The sequence below is a fragment of the Chelon labrosus genome, assembly GCF_963514085.1.
Source record: "Chelon labrosus genome assembly, chromosome: 24".
NCBI classification, from domain to species: Eukaryota; Metazoa; Chordata; class Actinopteri; order Mugiliformes; family Mugilidae; genus Chelon; species Chelon labrosus.
The window spans coordinates 3,979,215-3,992,635 of record NC_140357.1 but is presented as its reverse complement, the minus strand read 5'-3'; the positions used below and the strand labels follow the sequence as shown (position 1 = coordinate 3,992,635).

The window sequence follows — 13,421 nt, the reverse complement described above, 5'->3', positions numbered from 1 at the left end:
AAGTTATTAAATATTTGGTCTACAAGAAACAACCTTTTAGTTCAGGAGCATAGACTGTAAAAAAGATGGATGGCGGAGCAGCTCTTCAAAACTGAAGACAAAGCAAGTAGAGCTCCCCCTGGTGGCTGGCTGCAGTATAGGTCATAAGCTCCTCCCCCTCCATGTTAGTGGATGGGACGTGGGCCAAAGTAAAACACTAAAATCATGCTCATACAAGGAAGTGGCGACGCTTTGTCCATATTCATATACGGTCTATGTTCAGGGGTATTATCTTCATTCACACTGAAATATTGCCTGTTCCACTGCGTAACCTTTACACTCCACCCTCCCACTCCCAGGTCGGTTGTGATGCCCATAGCCAACGAGTTTGCTCCGGACATCGTGCTGGTCTCCTCCGGCTTCGACGCAGTGGAGGGTCACCCGCCACCGCTGGGCGGCTACACCCTGACGTCCAAATGTGAGCATTATCTCAAGTGTGTTTCTTATCACGCCCCCGGCAGACGTCCGCAAATAAACTCACTGGTTTCATTATAAAGGGTGAAAGACGACTGTAGATTACGAATAAACTCAACTGCAGCTGATTTACTTGTGCGAATACATTCACAAACCCTTCCCTCAGGTTTCGGCTATCTGACCAGACAGCTGATGACCCTCGCTGGAGGTCGAGTGGTCCTGGCTCTGGAGGGAGGTCACGACCTCACCGCCATCTGCGACGCCTCCGAGGCCTGCGTGGCCGCCCTGCTCGGCCAGGAGGTAGGGGGGTCGCTTCACGAGATCTGAATGTTAAGCAGAAATGTTGGAAATGGGAACTGATTGGAATCGTCCTTCTGAATCGTTGCTTCAGCTGTAATTTGATCTTCTAACAATAACAGTTCTTCTTGTGGGAAATATGGTAAATGTTTACATTTGTGCTGTGTAGCTGGATCCGCTGCCGAAGGCCGTGCTGGAGCAGAGGCCCAACCCCAACGCTGTTCGCTCTCTGGAGAAAGTTCTGGAGACTCACAGTGAGTTCAGCACAAACTCCCAGGAGGATTCAGTACACTGATACCTGATTAGAAAGCCTTCGACAGGTTTCTTGATGAAAACAATCCTGCTCCGTCCTCTCAGGTAAATACTGGCGCTCGGTGCATCGCTACTCGCCGCGCCTGGGGCTGTCCCTGCTGGAGGCCAGGCGAGGAGACTCGGAGGAGGCCGAGGCCGTCAGCGCCATGGCCTCTCTGTCCGTGGCCAACACCAACGCCATGGATCAAAGGTGAAGCTTCACCCACTTATTGGTTTAACATGTCAGGTAGAAGCTAAGGCAAATATCCCATGGTTTGGAGGAAATATGTGGTGACAATTTCATTTTCCCACTTAGGCCGGAGGAGGAGCCGATGGAAGAGGAGGAGCCACTGTAACGGAGGGAAACACGAGGGTGTCACACTGTTACCATTGACCTCTCCGGAGAACGCCTCTTTGAGCAGCAAAGAGTCTCGGCTGATCCCTTCATTTAGTCCCCCCTAACCCCACTCACCACGTCAGTCACCTTGATTGGCGGCCCCTCGGCCAAAAAAAGACGAGGGAGAGGGGGTGGGCTCAGCCTCGGAGCAGGGAGCCTATCAGACGACAGAGGACTGAATCGGGGGGGGGGGGGAAACAAACATAACGGCGTTGCGTGGCGGCACTCGCTCAGAGACATTCATTTTTTTTCTGTCAGTCTTTGCACCCTTGGCCCACCGCGGCCAACCGAGTGATCACGGCAGCGGGGCGAGTGCGTTTGGAGCCGGGGCGGGATCCGGTCTCGCCGCAGAACGGCGCGATCACACTTCCGTGCAGAAACATAACGGTGCTTTTACGCGGCTGCCCTCTGACCACACACAGTACGGACACCAGGGACAGTGGACGTCCCCAGCTGTCGACGAGCAGCTCGGGGACTTTCTTTTCTCTTTTCTTAACTATTTCCCCCCCCCAGAAAACGGGGGGGGAACCGCAGCAACTGAGATAACATTTTACACGATGCGTTCACTGTGGACTTTGGTCGGGCCGAAAGTTTAAGTAGGCCTTTAACAAAGATTTGACGGTGAGACTGTCAACTCGCTGGACCAGCCTGACGTTGGAGGTTGACGAGTGAGAGGAGTGCCTTGGTGAGGGTCCGCTGGATTTCAGGATTGTTCAGGAAAAGATTGCCTTAAGTTTAAAGAGTTTCTCGCCCGCCGAGGAATCGGCGCGAGGACGGGAGGGAGGGAGGGAGGGAGGTAGGGGCGCGGAGAGCGTCGAATCCCTCCGCGGGATGAAAATAAAGCAAACAATCTTTCAGCATGTTTACTCGGAACGTGACGCAGACAACATTTCTTGTCTCTCACGGCCCTCTCTTGAAGAGTTACTTTACTTTTTTTGGATGGATCTATTTTTCTGTAAAAACAAAAAGAAAAAAAGAAATTCGCTTTGTTAAGGTAGTTGGCCAGCTCCAGTAGGAACGAATAAAAAACAAAAAAAAAAAACAACGGTGCAAACGTGGAGACCCTCAGACGAGGAATTCGATCGGAAACGAGCCTTTTATGTAGCTTCCCTTTAAACAGAGTCGTCACGCATGCATCCGAGCGGCGAGACTATGTTTTTTTTTGTTTTGTTTTTTGCAAGATTTTTTGAATGTTATCCAAAAGAGAAAGCCAAGTGAGAAAAGCCAAAGCATGAGTTTGCATATACGGTAGTACCTTCACTCCACTTAGCTGGCAAGCCGACAAAACATTTCACGTGTTGGCCCCTTTTTTTTTTTTTTTTTGCCAACGAGGCCCCCCAACACGCTCTCTCTCGATGTTTACTAATTTAATCCTTCACAGATCAGGTGAGCATTTCCTCGACGCGTCGCTGATCCACCATGATTTTTTTGCCGGTCGGCGACTACCTTGGTTACTAGCGGGAGCTAGCCATGTACATTGGATTGAATATATTTTGAGGGGCAATCGAGCGTTGCCCCGTTTGTGTATGATTTCCACATCACGTTGACGATTTATCAAGAAAAAAAAAAAAAAAAAAGTGTTCGGTAAGCGTGTCCACTTTTTATTTTCTAAGATTATTTTTCTAACTTTTTTCATCCATAGATTTTTTTCTGTGTTTTTATCCGTTTTCTGGATAGTTATAGGGCTGCCATTCACTTAGTACTATTGTCATTTCTTGTTCAAGACTTTCTTTCTTTCTTGTACTTATCAAAAACAAGGAGCAACACTTTCTTTCTTTCTTTCTTTCTTACTTTCTTTCTTTCTACGGCTCCCGAAGCCTTTCTGCATTTTCATCAATTATGTATTTATAACATGTACTGTTTATAGAAGATTTGTATATGGAAAACTTTATAAATGTACTCTAACTAATGACAGCTATGATATTGTGAGCAAAAAAAAAAAAAAAAGCAAAAAAAAAAGAAGAAACAGTATGGCGTACGACACTACTCCATGAACTTTAAAAAAAAAAGAGCAGCGTATTTAACTCGTCATCGACTGCACTGTTTTCAAGTTGCCCTCGAGTGAAACATTACACGGCACTGCAATTTGACTTTTTTTTTTTTTAACAGAGTCTGATCACTTTGTTGCCTAATCGATTATTTTTGGTGCATGGGGTGGATATGCACTTACCTTTCGACTGTGACGACACCATCCGTGAAGAGGTTTCGAGGCCGTTTTATGTAGCTAGCTACGTATTTTTTTTCGTAAGCGGGAAAAGACCAGAAGGGGGCGCTGATGTTTAGAAAACAATCGGCTAATAATCCGAGCATGTGTCGCACCCTTCTTCCCTTTTCCTGCTTGGATTCAACCGATCCGACACTACCGAGTAGATCAGTTAAATTAACCCCCATCTGCTTTTATATTATTTTAATATTATTTTATAAACCTGTAAGATTCATTTTTCATGTCTTAAAAAACATTCCACTTGTTTAATTTGGCTTTTTTTAATTTAATATTTTTATTTTTTTTTAAAGGTGATACTACTCTTTTTTAGCCGTCTGCTCGCGCCAACTTTAACTCTTTGCATGGTTTGTGAGTCAGCATGCCTGCTTGTCTATGTAACAGAAAAAAACAAAATGTATTTGCACAATAGAAGAAGAACACTGGAGGACTTAAAGATGACACCTCCCAAAGGGCGACCCCTCCGAGAGGCGGGAGGAGAGGAGCGGCTTTCGTCCTCTCTGGTGGGCAAACGACTCAAAAAGACTTTGTCCGGTTGACTCCGCCGGTGGGGAGTCAGCAACATTTGATATTGTTCTTATTGAATTTCCAATAAGTGATTTTAACCCGATTCAGCACTTAACGACATGTACGGACTTTGAGAGAAACGCGCTCCGCCAGACCTCTGCTACATTCACACCTTAACAAGACTTTCCCAAAGAATGTTAGAGAAGTGACGGATATCGGTTTGGAGGAAAGACAGAAAAAAAAAGACAAAAGGGCATCGTCGTTTGATTGTCACACCCACCTCGGCCAGTTCTATATATATAACCACTGTGGCTCAAGAGCAATTCTTGGTTTACATGTAAATGGATTTAAAAAAGTTATTTTTTGTTTGTTGTTCGTCTCTATTGATGAAAAATGTTATCTTTCTTTGGGACCTACGCTTTGGACATTTCATCTCTGACATCATCTATAAAATATATTTCTGAAAAATACAATTTACGGTCGCCTCATTGCCTGTGTTCTTGTGTGTCCCGGGGCATTTAATTACCAGGCTCTGATTGTCTCATGATGCAGACATGTGAAGAGGCGCGTTTCTGCTTCAGCCGCCTCGCTGAAGTGATTAGTCAAAGTCCGCGTTGACTCGATCCAGTCCAAATAATCCATGTGCATTCCTGAGGGGACGGCCCATTAGCTTCCCCAGCACATGATCTCAATGATGGCAGAGACGAGGAGGCAGGCTTCGAGGGGCATGAAGTCTCAGGTGACTCCTCTTTGAGTGAAAAATCTAATTTACGAAACCCAGTGTCACAAGTGTGCACGCTGGATAAAGGCAAAGTCCAAGCAGCAGCTAATAAGTGGCCTCTTTCTCTGTGGTTTGTCATGATTCTCTGCAGAAAATTAACAGAAACAAACAATTAGTCTCGACATTTGGTCGATAAAATGTCACAAAATGCTGAAAATGTCCCAATATTATTTGCAAAAGTCCACAAATCTTGCAGCATTTCATTTATTAAATTTATTATATATATTTATTATAAAAGGCCAAGAAAACTGCAAATATTGTCTTTAAATTACACGATTATAATAGATTTGTTGACTTTTTACATTTATTTCTAAAAAAAAAAAAAAAATAAATAAGGATAATAATAATAATAAGGAAATAATTAGTAGGCTAGAAAAATAGATTATTAATGTAAAAAAATATTTTAAAATAAAATCCTCTTTCTATCATCATGAATATCAGTTGTCTAATTAGTTAGAGAATATTGAGAATATTTAATAATGAGGTTTTTTTATATAGTGATTGGAAGTTATAAAAAAATAAAATGAATATTTTTCTTTTTTTTTAATAATTAGGTCGTTTATTCTGGAAGGAAGTTCTATAATAATAATAAAAATAATTTCAAATTAATAACCAGGTCGTTTCATAGTGGTATGATGTTCCATAATAATAATAAAATTAATAATTTAAAATAATTTAATAATTAGATCGTTTTATAGCGATAGGATGTTCTATAATAATAATAAAAATAATTATTTAACATTATTTAATAATTAGATCGTTTTATAGTGGCAGGATGTCTTGTAATAATAAGAATAATTATTCTAAATTATTTTATAATTAGGTTATTTTATACTGGAGGAATGTTCTATAATAATAAAAATAATTCTTTAAAATTATTTAATAATCAGGTCGTTTTATAGTGGCAGGGTGTTCGTGTACTGATAATATTCATAAAATAATACAAGATATATTTAAAATAAAGTTTGAAGCAGGGTAGATGCATGTGTCAGTGGACACCCTCGCTGTCCAATGAGAGACAGGCACTTCCTCCAGCGTGAAGATACCGACCTGATATTTCCTCTCTGCCGACGGTCCCCTCAGCTGCACCAGTGCAATGCTCGGGCTGCAACATTAACAACCTCATTTACCCTCTTTTCATCGCCCTCCGTCGAGGAAAGCCCTCGCAGCTTTTCTGCTCTTCTTCCCTTTTTCATCTCTTGAGCGAACCGCTGCGGCTTTTCGGACATGCCGAACATCGTGCTTTTTAGCGGGAGCTCCCACCACGACCTGTCTCAGAAAGTGGCGGATCGGCTCGGGCTGGAGCTGGGGAAAGTCATAACGAAGAAATTCAGCAACCAGGAGACATGGCGAGTGCATTTTGAACTCAAAGACGACGCTTGTCGCTTTGGCATTTGTGCATTGAGCGTGTAAAATGTGTCTTAATTGTTTGTCGGGGACCGTGTTGCTTCAGCCTCGGTCCTCCCATGTGGGTAGGTTAGCTTGAAGCTAACTCATAGTTTACTATGCAGCGGGCAGGGCTACACGTGACTAGCTAGCCACATGTAAACACAACAGGCTAGCAAGCTAACACTAATGCTTCCTTTATCGGACAGGGACGCTAGCTTTGCTATTAGCACACCGTTTAAAATGTACACCTACACTGCTATGTGTGCCTTAGAAACGGAGGAGTTTAAAAGTTACGTAACGTTATATTTGGTTAGCTGCGTATCATGCTAACGATGCTAACGTCTGTTTTCCGTATGGCGGCTGATTATGGAACCGGCAGAAAGCGTCGCTGTACATTTTGTACACGTATATAGCGGGCCTTTTATTTTTATGTTGGCCTAAATTATGTTAGTGGTTGCTTATTTAAGCTAGAAACCAATAAAATATATTTATTCGTTACGTGTAGACAAAAAAAAAAATGACGTGACACCTTTTAATGCGTACACCGTTAGGTAAGTGTGTCCCAGAAAAATAAATAAATAGAAAAGTAGACAGGGACAAAGCTTCATCTGTCATTTGTGTAAATGTAGTCGAAGTTGTTGCCCTCCTATATAAAAAAACTAAAAAAAAACGGGAAAGCTGTCCGATAATGGATGCTGGCTAGCCTGCTGTCACTTAGCATGGATAAAGCTGGCCATGTAGCTCACACACGTTACAAGCAACTGACAAATCAACTTAAATGTCGCATTTAAATGTTTCTAACACATATTACACGGCGTTTATTGTACTAAATGAGAATAAGTGCATATAAATAACAGTAAAGCCGCTTGTGTTCGTCTCTGAACGCTGCCTGTAGTTGAAGTTAGTTATCTCTTCAGCGGTTAAATCACATGCACTTCATTAGTGCTCATTTCCAGAGAAGTCAAGCTAACCATTAGTAGAGAGTGTGTGTGTCTGCACGCCAGCTGCTACCTTGTTTTAATACAATATTGCAGAGAGATTTTTTACAGCCTGGCCTTGAATTGTTAGTGCAGGTCCAACCTTTGTGCAGGATGACCCTTTGGCCTCTGGCCCCCCGAGCTCATCCCAGCAGCGTTCGTCTTCTGCAGCTTTAAAGTCGCCATACATTTTGTGGATTCGATTATCAAACCGTCAGAGCACATTTTATTAGTTAAAGTGCATGCAAGTGTATATCAATGACCTGGTGTCTCTGAGAATGTTTGTAGTCCCGTCCCGGGGTCAATCTGTGATGCATTCACTGCGAAAGCATACATTGTTTTGCAACCTTTGCATTCCACTGCTTCGATCCGGCTCCGCGCTGAAGTCGTTCCCCACGCGCGGCTCCGAAGATCCAGGGAGGACTCCTCGTCGCCCCGAGTTCTCTCTCAAGGGAACGCAGCTGTCCGCGACACAAAAAAGCGCAAAACAAAGATTATTTTAGCGTCTTTTCACGCTCTCAGGAAGGTGATAGCGGCTCTTCTCACAGGTTTTTACTCCTGACTGGAGGGAGTGAATTTCTTGGAATAATGCAACAACGTTTTGTTTGTTTTGCACGGCATAAAACATCCAAATTAAGATTTTATTGAGGCTGGGCTGCTTGGTGTTGGGTCATAACCAGCGCTGGTGCTCATTTAAACATTCAGGATGACTGTATAAACATTAATATGTACAGAAAATGGTCTGTTATTAGTTGTGTATCTAGTTTTGTCTCTTACAGTAAAGGTCGCCTTGTGTTTGTTCCTTTGTTATGCCCCTGTGACAGGAAATGTTTCGCACAAGTTAGCATTAAATAGCTGCTTCTAAAGTTGCCCATTTTAACATGATTTTTGTCGGAAGGAGTTCCTGTCGACTGCTTGCGTTTTGAATGTTTGTCATCTGTGAAAGGCCCCGAACGAATCTACACGTGTGTGTGTGGGGGGGGTCACATGACTTGAGGAATGTTTCGCACACATTAGATCCGACGTCTCAGGCAGGTTGGTGCTGCGTCCTCAGACGAGCGAGAGGAGTCGGCCGAAACTCGCCTTTTAACCTTCAAGGCTCCTCTGTCGCATACAGGTTTAGTCCCGGCTGAGTGGGTCAACAGTCACTGCTCATAAATGTGCAGCTCCTGGAAAGAAGTTGAATTCAAATAAAATAGGAATTCTTTGAAAGTATTAAAAGGGCTTCTTAAATATTACAGACAGTAACGGTGGGAACAGCAGCAAGGAAGCTCATAGTTGGTATCTGAATATAACTTAAAGTGGTTAAAATGGAATCACTAAACTGTACTTAGTTGAAGTTATTGTGTGTCTCTTTGTGGTGGTTTTGTGATTTATTTTGGCGTCTTTGTAGTTGTTTTGAATTTCTTGGGTAGTTTTATGATTTATTTTGAATCTGATGTGGTTGTTTTAAATGTCTTTTTGGTGGTTTTGTGATCTATTTTTGTATCTGTTGTAGTTTTTTGTCTTTCTTGGGTAGTTTTAAGATTTATTTTTGTATCTTTGTGGTTGTTTTCACTCTCTTTGTCGTCGTTTGTGACTTGTAGTGGTTTTGTGATCTATTTTTTGACTCTTTTTGTGCTTGTTTTGACTCATTGTGCTTGTTTTGACTCTCTTTGTGGTGGCTTTGACTGCTTTAGTCGTCTTCTGACTCTCTGGCCGTCAGAGAATTATTAACAGTCTGCTCATTCAGAGGCTGTTGCTCCAGGGGCCCCTTGAATGACCTCTCGGGGCCCCTCTGCCTGTCGACTGTATGCCTGTTGAGTAATGCGTTGTGTCCCGCGCATGTTAATTGACTTGAATTCTATTTGTAGAACTTACTACAAAACACCTGGGAAGTATCTGTAAAAAAATCATCTTGCAGTCTTAAACACTGAGTCTGACGTTCCATTTTTTCCCCTTCTTCTATTAAACAGTGTGGAGATCGGGGAAAGCGTGCGCGGCGAGGACGTGTACATCGTGCAGAGCGGTTGCGGCGAAATCAACGACAACCTGATGGAGCTGCTGATCATGATCAACGCCTGCAAGATCGCCTCGTCGTCCCGGGTCACCGCCGTCATCCCCTGCTTCCCCTACGCCCGGCAGGACAAGAAGGACAAGGTAAACGCCACTAGATAGTAGTAGTAAATAAACGACACCTACTTAAACTCTACGACACCTACTTAAACTATAGCAGCATGTATAAAGTGTCGTCTACTTGCACATTGCTGTTGATTTAACCTCCTCAAGCATCTGCAGCCATCTGATAATGGTTGAAATATCTCTTCATAGGAGAAATCGTCATGCAAACCAGATCATAATGTGATTAAACAAGTCACTAACAACTCTGCTGCAGGTTTACTAAAGAGAAACGGCTCCAGCTTAAGCCACATCTCAAACTAGTTCAGGCTGCCTGTCAATGATTGCCTCATGTAACTACAACAGAAAATCCTGAGCAACAAGTTATCACCTAGAGAAACACTTCTCGTCTTCTCTGTGTGCAGTTATTTAATAACGTCTCATTGTCCTCTCATGATGAAGGTTAAACATCTGCAAACACTTTCTAACCTCATGGACGTCAGATAAAGATGTCTGTAAAAGGTTCTGACTTCAGGCTTCTTGTCAAATTGAATCATAGTTGGCCTACAGCTTTAGAGTGGAATGAGCTTTTTAATATAAATATTTCCTGTTGTTGTGGTGAAGGATGTGTTATTCTTATACAGTAAGTGTCTACTCGTCACAAACCCTCCATCCAAACTTCCCATTTTCTCCGAGCGCTCGCACAATCGCGCCTCGGCCATCGTCGTCATCCAGCTAGTCGAGTGTTGTGTCAACAAGCCCCGAGCCTTGCTCGACGTGTCCATCTGCACGGCGCCGGCTTTTCTTGAGTGAAAGCGCCGAATAAACAGAACACGCCCGCAGCTGCAGCGAGGCCTACATTTACTAGAGTGACCGTAATGGAAAGGTTGCAGGTAAACAAAAAATAAAAAAAAAAAAAGTTAGAGCCGCATTCACGCGGGTTGACGTCCTCTCGGGCCGGTCAGATGGATGGATCTGGACGCACAAAGGGGGGGAAAAGCCCTCGGTGAACAAGGTTTTTAAGTTTCTTTTTCTTACTTACTCACCTCAAGCCGACTGTGTCTTGATGCTTGTCCCAGAGTCGAGCACCGATATCGGCCAAACTGGTGGCAAACATGTTGTCTGTGGCCGGAGCAGACCACATCATCACCATGGACCTCCACGCCTCACAGATCCAGGTCAGTGTGCTGGCTGCTGCAGCCTTTAAAGAGAACACGCTTGTGCTAGCTTAGTTTAGCTTGGCTTAGCTTAATTTAGTTTAGCGTAAAGATTAGTGCTGGGTGTCCCCACTGACTTCCTGAAGTGATTCGATATGATTAATTTAGAGCAGGGGTGTCAAACTCAATTTAGTTCGGGGACCACAAACAGCACAATTTGATCTCAAGTGGGCCGGACCAGTAACATAATAGCTTGATAGCCTATAAATAACGACAACTCCAGATATTTTCCATTTATTTTAGTGCAAAGAACAAGTAAATTAGGAGAATGTTTACACTGGGCACATTGCTGTCTGCTGTTTAGTCTCAGGTCTCAGTGTTGCGGACCAGATTAGATCCTCAGGTGGGCCGATTTATGCCCACGGGCCATATGTTTAACACCTGTGATTTAGAGGGATTGGAGTTTTGGGGTTTAGTATATTTTAAATCATCAGCTTTTCAGGCCTGACGGTGCTCTCTGAGTTTAGCTAACGTCATGTTTTGGATTAATGGCACGACTTTAAAAAGAAAAAAAACAATACAATGATTCTATGAGTTGATATTTAATCTTTCAAATGAGGAAACAACTGCAGAGGCACATGTAGGTGGATGACTCCCTCTGTCTCCAGTGCTTATGCTAAGCTAATCCTCTGCTAACGCTCAGCGTGATTTATTTTAATTCATTACTTCCCTGGCTTTGTTTTTACCTGGATTTAATAAGCATTTGTTTCAAAATAAAGCTAATCTGACCAAATACCTGTTGCAGAAGAAACTTTTATTTTGTTAAACCATGGAGCAAATAATAATCTTGAGTCTTTGTTGTGTTTTTGTTGAAAGGGGTTTTTCGACATCGCTGTAGACAACCTGTACGCTGAGCCTGCTGTCCTGCAGTGGATCAGAGAAAACATTCCTGAGTGGAAAAACTGCATCATCGTGTCTCCAGATGCGGGAGGAGCGAAGCGGTAAGACGCAGCCATTGGAGATAATGTGTCAACGGGCGTCCAGTGTCCTCTCTAAAGCGTTAAGTTCAGTACTGAGGCTCTCAGCAGCGATGCTCACATTAGGAGAGATCAGCTGAACGTCATTTTAATCTGCTTACTTTGCCTTTTTTTTTTTTTTTTTTCGCCATCTAGGAAGTCACTCAATCTCTGCGGAAATAAGGTCACACAATGAAAGCATTTAAATGAGCTTCGCTCGGCTAATTCTTCCTCCTTCCCGTTCCAGCGTGACGTCCATCGCCGACCGCCTCAACGTGGACTTCGCCCTCATCCACAAGGAGAGGAAGAAGGCCAACGAGGTGGACCGCATGGTGCTGGTCGGCGACGTCAAGGACCGCGTGGCCATCCTGGTGGACGACATGGCCGACACCTGCGGCACCATCTGCTACGCCGCCGACAAGTCGGTAGCATTTAGATCCGTTTATTATCTCTAGGCTCTAGTGAGAGGACGTCAGCTGCATCTTTCTGCTTTTTTTTCTTCAGGTTAATTGATGCCGGAGCTGTAAAGGTCTACGCCATCCTCACGCACGGCATATTCTCAGGTCCAGCCATCTCACGCATCAACAACGCCCCGTTCGAGGCCGTGGTGGTGACCAACACCATCCCGCAGGAGGAGAAGATGAAGGCGTGCCCCAAAATCCAGGTATGCCCCAGAGTCAAACTCAAGAAGAGCAAAGGAGGCGTTCAAGCGACAGAAATAACACTCCTCATGTTTTGCATTGCGTCCCCCAGGTCATCGACATCTCCATGATCCTGGCGGAGGCGATCAGGAGAACCCACAACGGCGAGTCAGTGTCCTACCTCTTCAGCCACGTACCTTTGTAGAGGAGGAGACGACGGGGCGGGGCGGCCCTCTCCTCCCCTCTCCTCTCTCCTCTCCCGCTCTTCAGGCTGGCACTTTTGGCCACGTGTCCTCCAGAAAGGCTTGGCCGACCAAACAACAGACCACGTGTGACTTTAAAAGGTCACGCCCACACATTGTGTTTGACATTTCCACCCAGCAGACAGAGCCAAACATCACCTCCTTCTCTGAAGACCAAGTTTGTATTTATGAGCATCTGTTCTTTTTTTTTTTTTTGCTCTCTTGTTTCAGTCTTGCTAGCATAAATCCTCAAAGCCTGGCCTTCACTTTAACCAGAGGGTCCAGTGTGTCGCACCACCTCCTGCTTTTATTAAACTTCCTTTCAATGAAACATTCCACTTTATACGATTAGAAATATTTTGGCCCTTGATAAAAAAAGAATGTGCACCTTCCTCTTTTACAAATACTTGCTTTAACAGCTTCCCCTGAGCATTTTCTTGCAACTATCTAACACTCTTGATTGTATTAACGCTTAGCGCCATCATCAGGCCCCCAGAGTAGTTTAAAAACTGCACGACAAGACGAAAACTGAACACGCTGGTGTCCTATCTCCAGATAAGCTGCTGCTTCCATCTCAACCTTCTAATTCATTACCAGCTAAACTTCTCTAAAAATGAATATATGAGGTGTAGTGGGCGTTCAGCCCGCGTATCCAAAAGGTCATGAAAAGTAATCGAGCCCAAAGCTTTGTTTTGTTCAACATTTCAGCCGCTGCCGACGGTACGAGGCGGGTTTCGGCGTCGGCGCGAAGGCAGATCAGAAGTTGGTGAAAAATTGTGACTTAACCTTTTTTTTTTTTTTATATGTAACACTTCGAGCTGTTTCTTTGACAATAAAGCTTTGACAATGGCTTACAGACAACACGCTGCTCCGTCTCTTGATTGCTGCAACATCCTGCAGACGTTCTGCAAACACTTCCCATAATGCAACAGAAAAACTGCTTCCTTCAACAGGG

At 43.8% G+C, this 13,421-nt stretch overlaps 2 protein-coding genes across 4 annotated transcripts in view; both read left to right on the top strand.

The window, feature by feature from the left end:
* The window catches only part of LOC311509271 (histone deacetylase 4-like), a gene marked incomplete at its 5' end in the record, with an annotated part of 39,600 nt that extends 37,963 nt beyond the window's left edge, over nt 1-1,637 (top strand). For all 3 annotated transcript variants that reach the window (XM_084574396.1, XM_084574395.1, XM_084574394.1), the window contains 5 exons: nt 339-457; nt 620-753; nt 920-1,004; nt 1,108-1,252; nt 1,358-1,637. In XM_084574396.1, coding sequence (XP_084430522.1) covers nt 339-457; nt 620-753; nt 920-1,004; nt 1,108-1,252; nt 1,358-1,397 — 523 coding nt within the window. In that variant the 3' untranslated portion in view covers nt 1,398-1,637. The remainder of the gene's footprint in view (nt 1-338; nt 458-619; nt 754-919; nt 1,005-1,107; nt 1,253-1,357) is intronic.
* Nucleotides 1,638-5,998: 4,361 nt separating this feature from the next.
* On the top strand, nt 5,999-13,327 carry LOC311509287 (ribose-phosphate pyrophosphokinase 2). The gene is made up of 7 exons (XM_084574425.1): nt 5,999-6,296; nt 9,269-9,452; nt 10,490-10,588; nt 11,444-11,568; nt 11,831-12,004; nt 12,088-12,247; nt 12,337-13,327. Exons 1-7 carry the CDS (start codon nt 6,175-6,177, stop codon nt 12,427-12,429), a joined length of 957 nt encoding a protein of 318 aa, XP_084430551.1. The 5' UTR covers nt 5,999-6,174; the 3' UTR covers nt 12,430-13,327.
* The last annotated feature ends 94 nt before the right edge of the window (nt 13,328-13,421 follow it).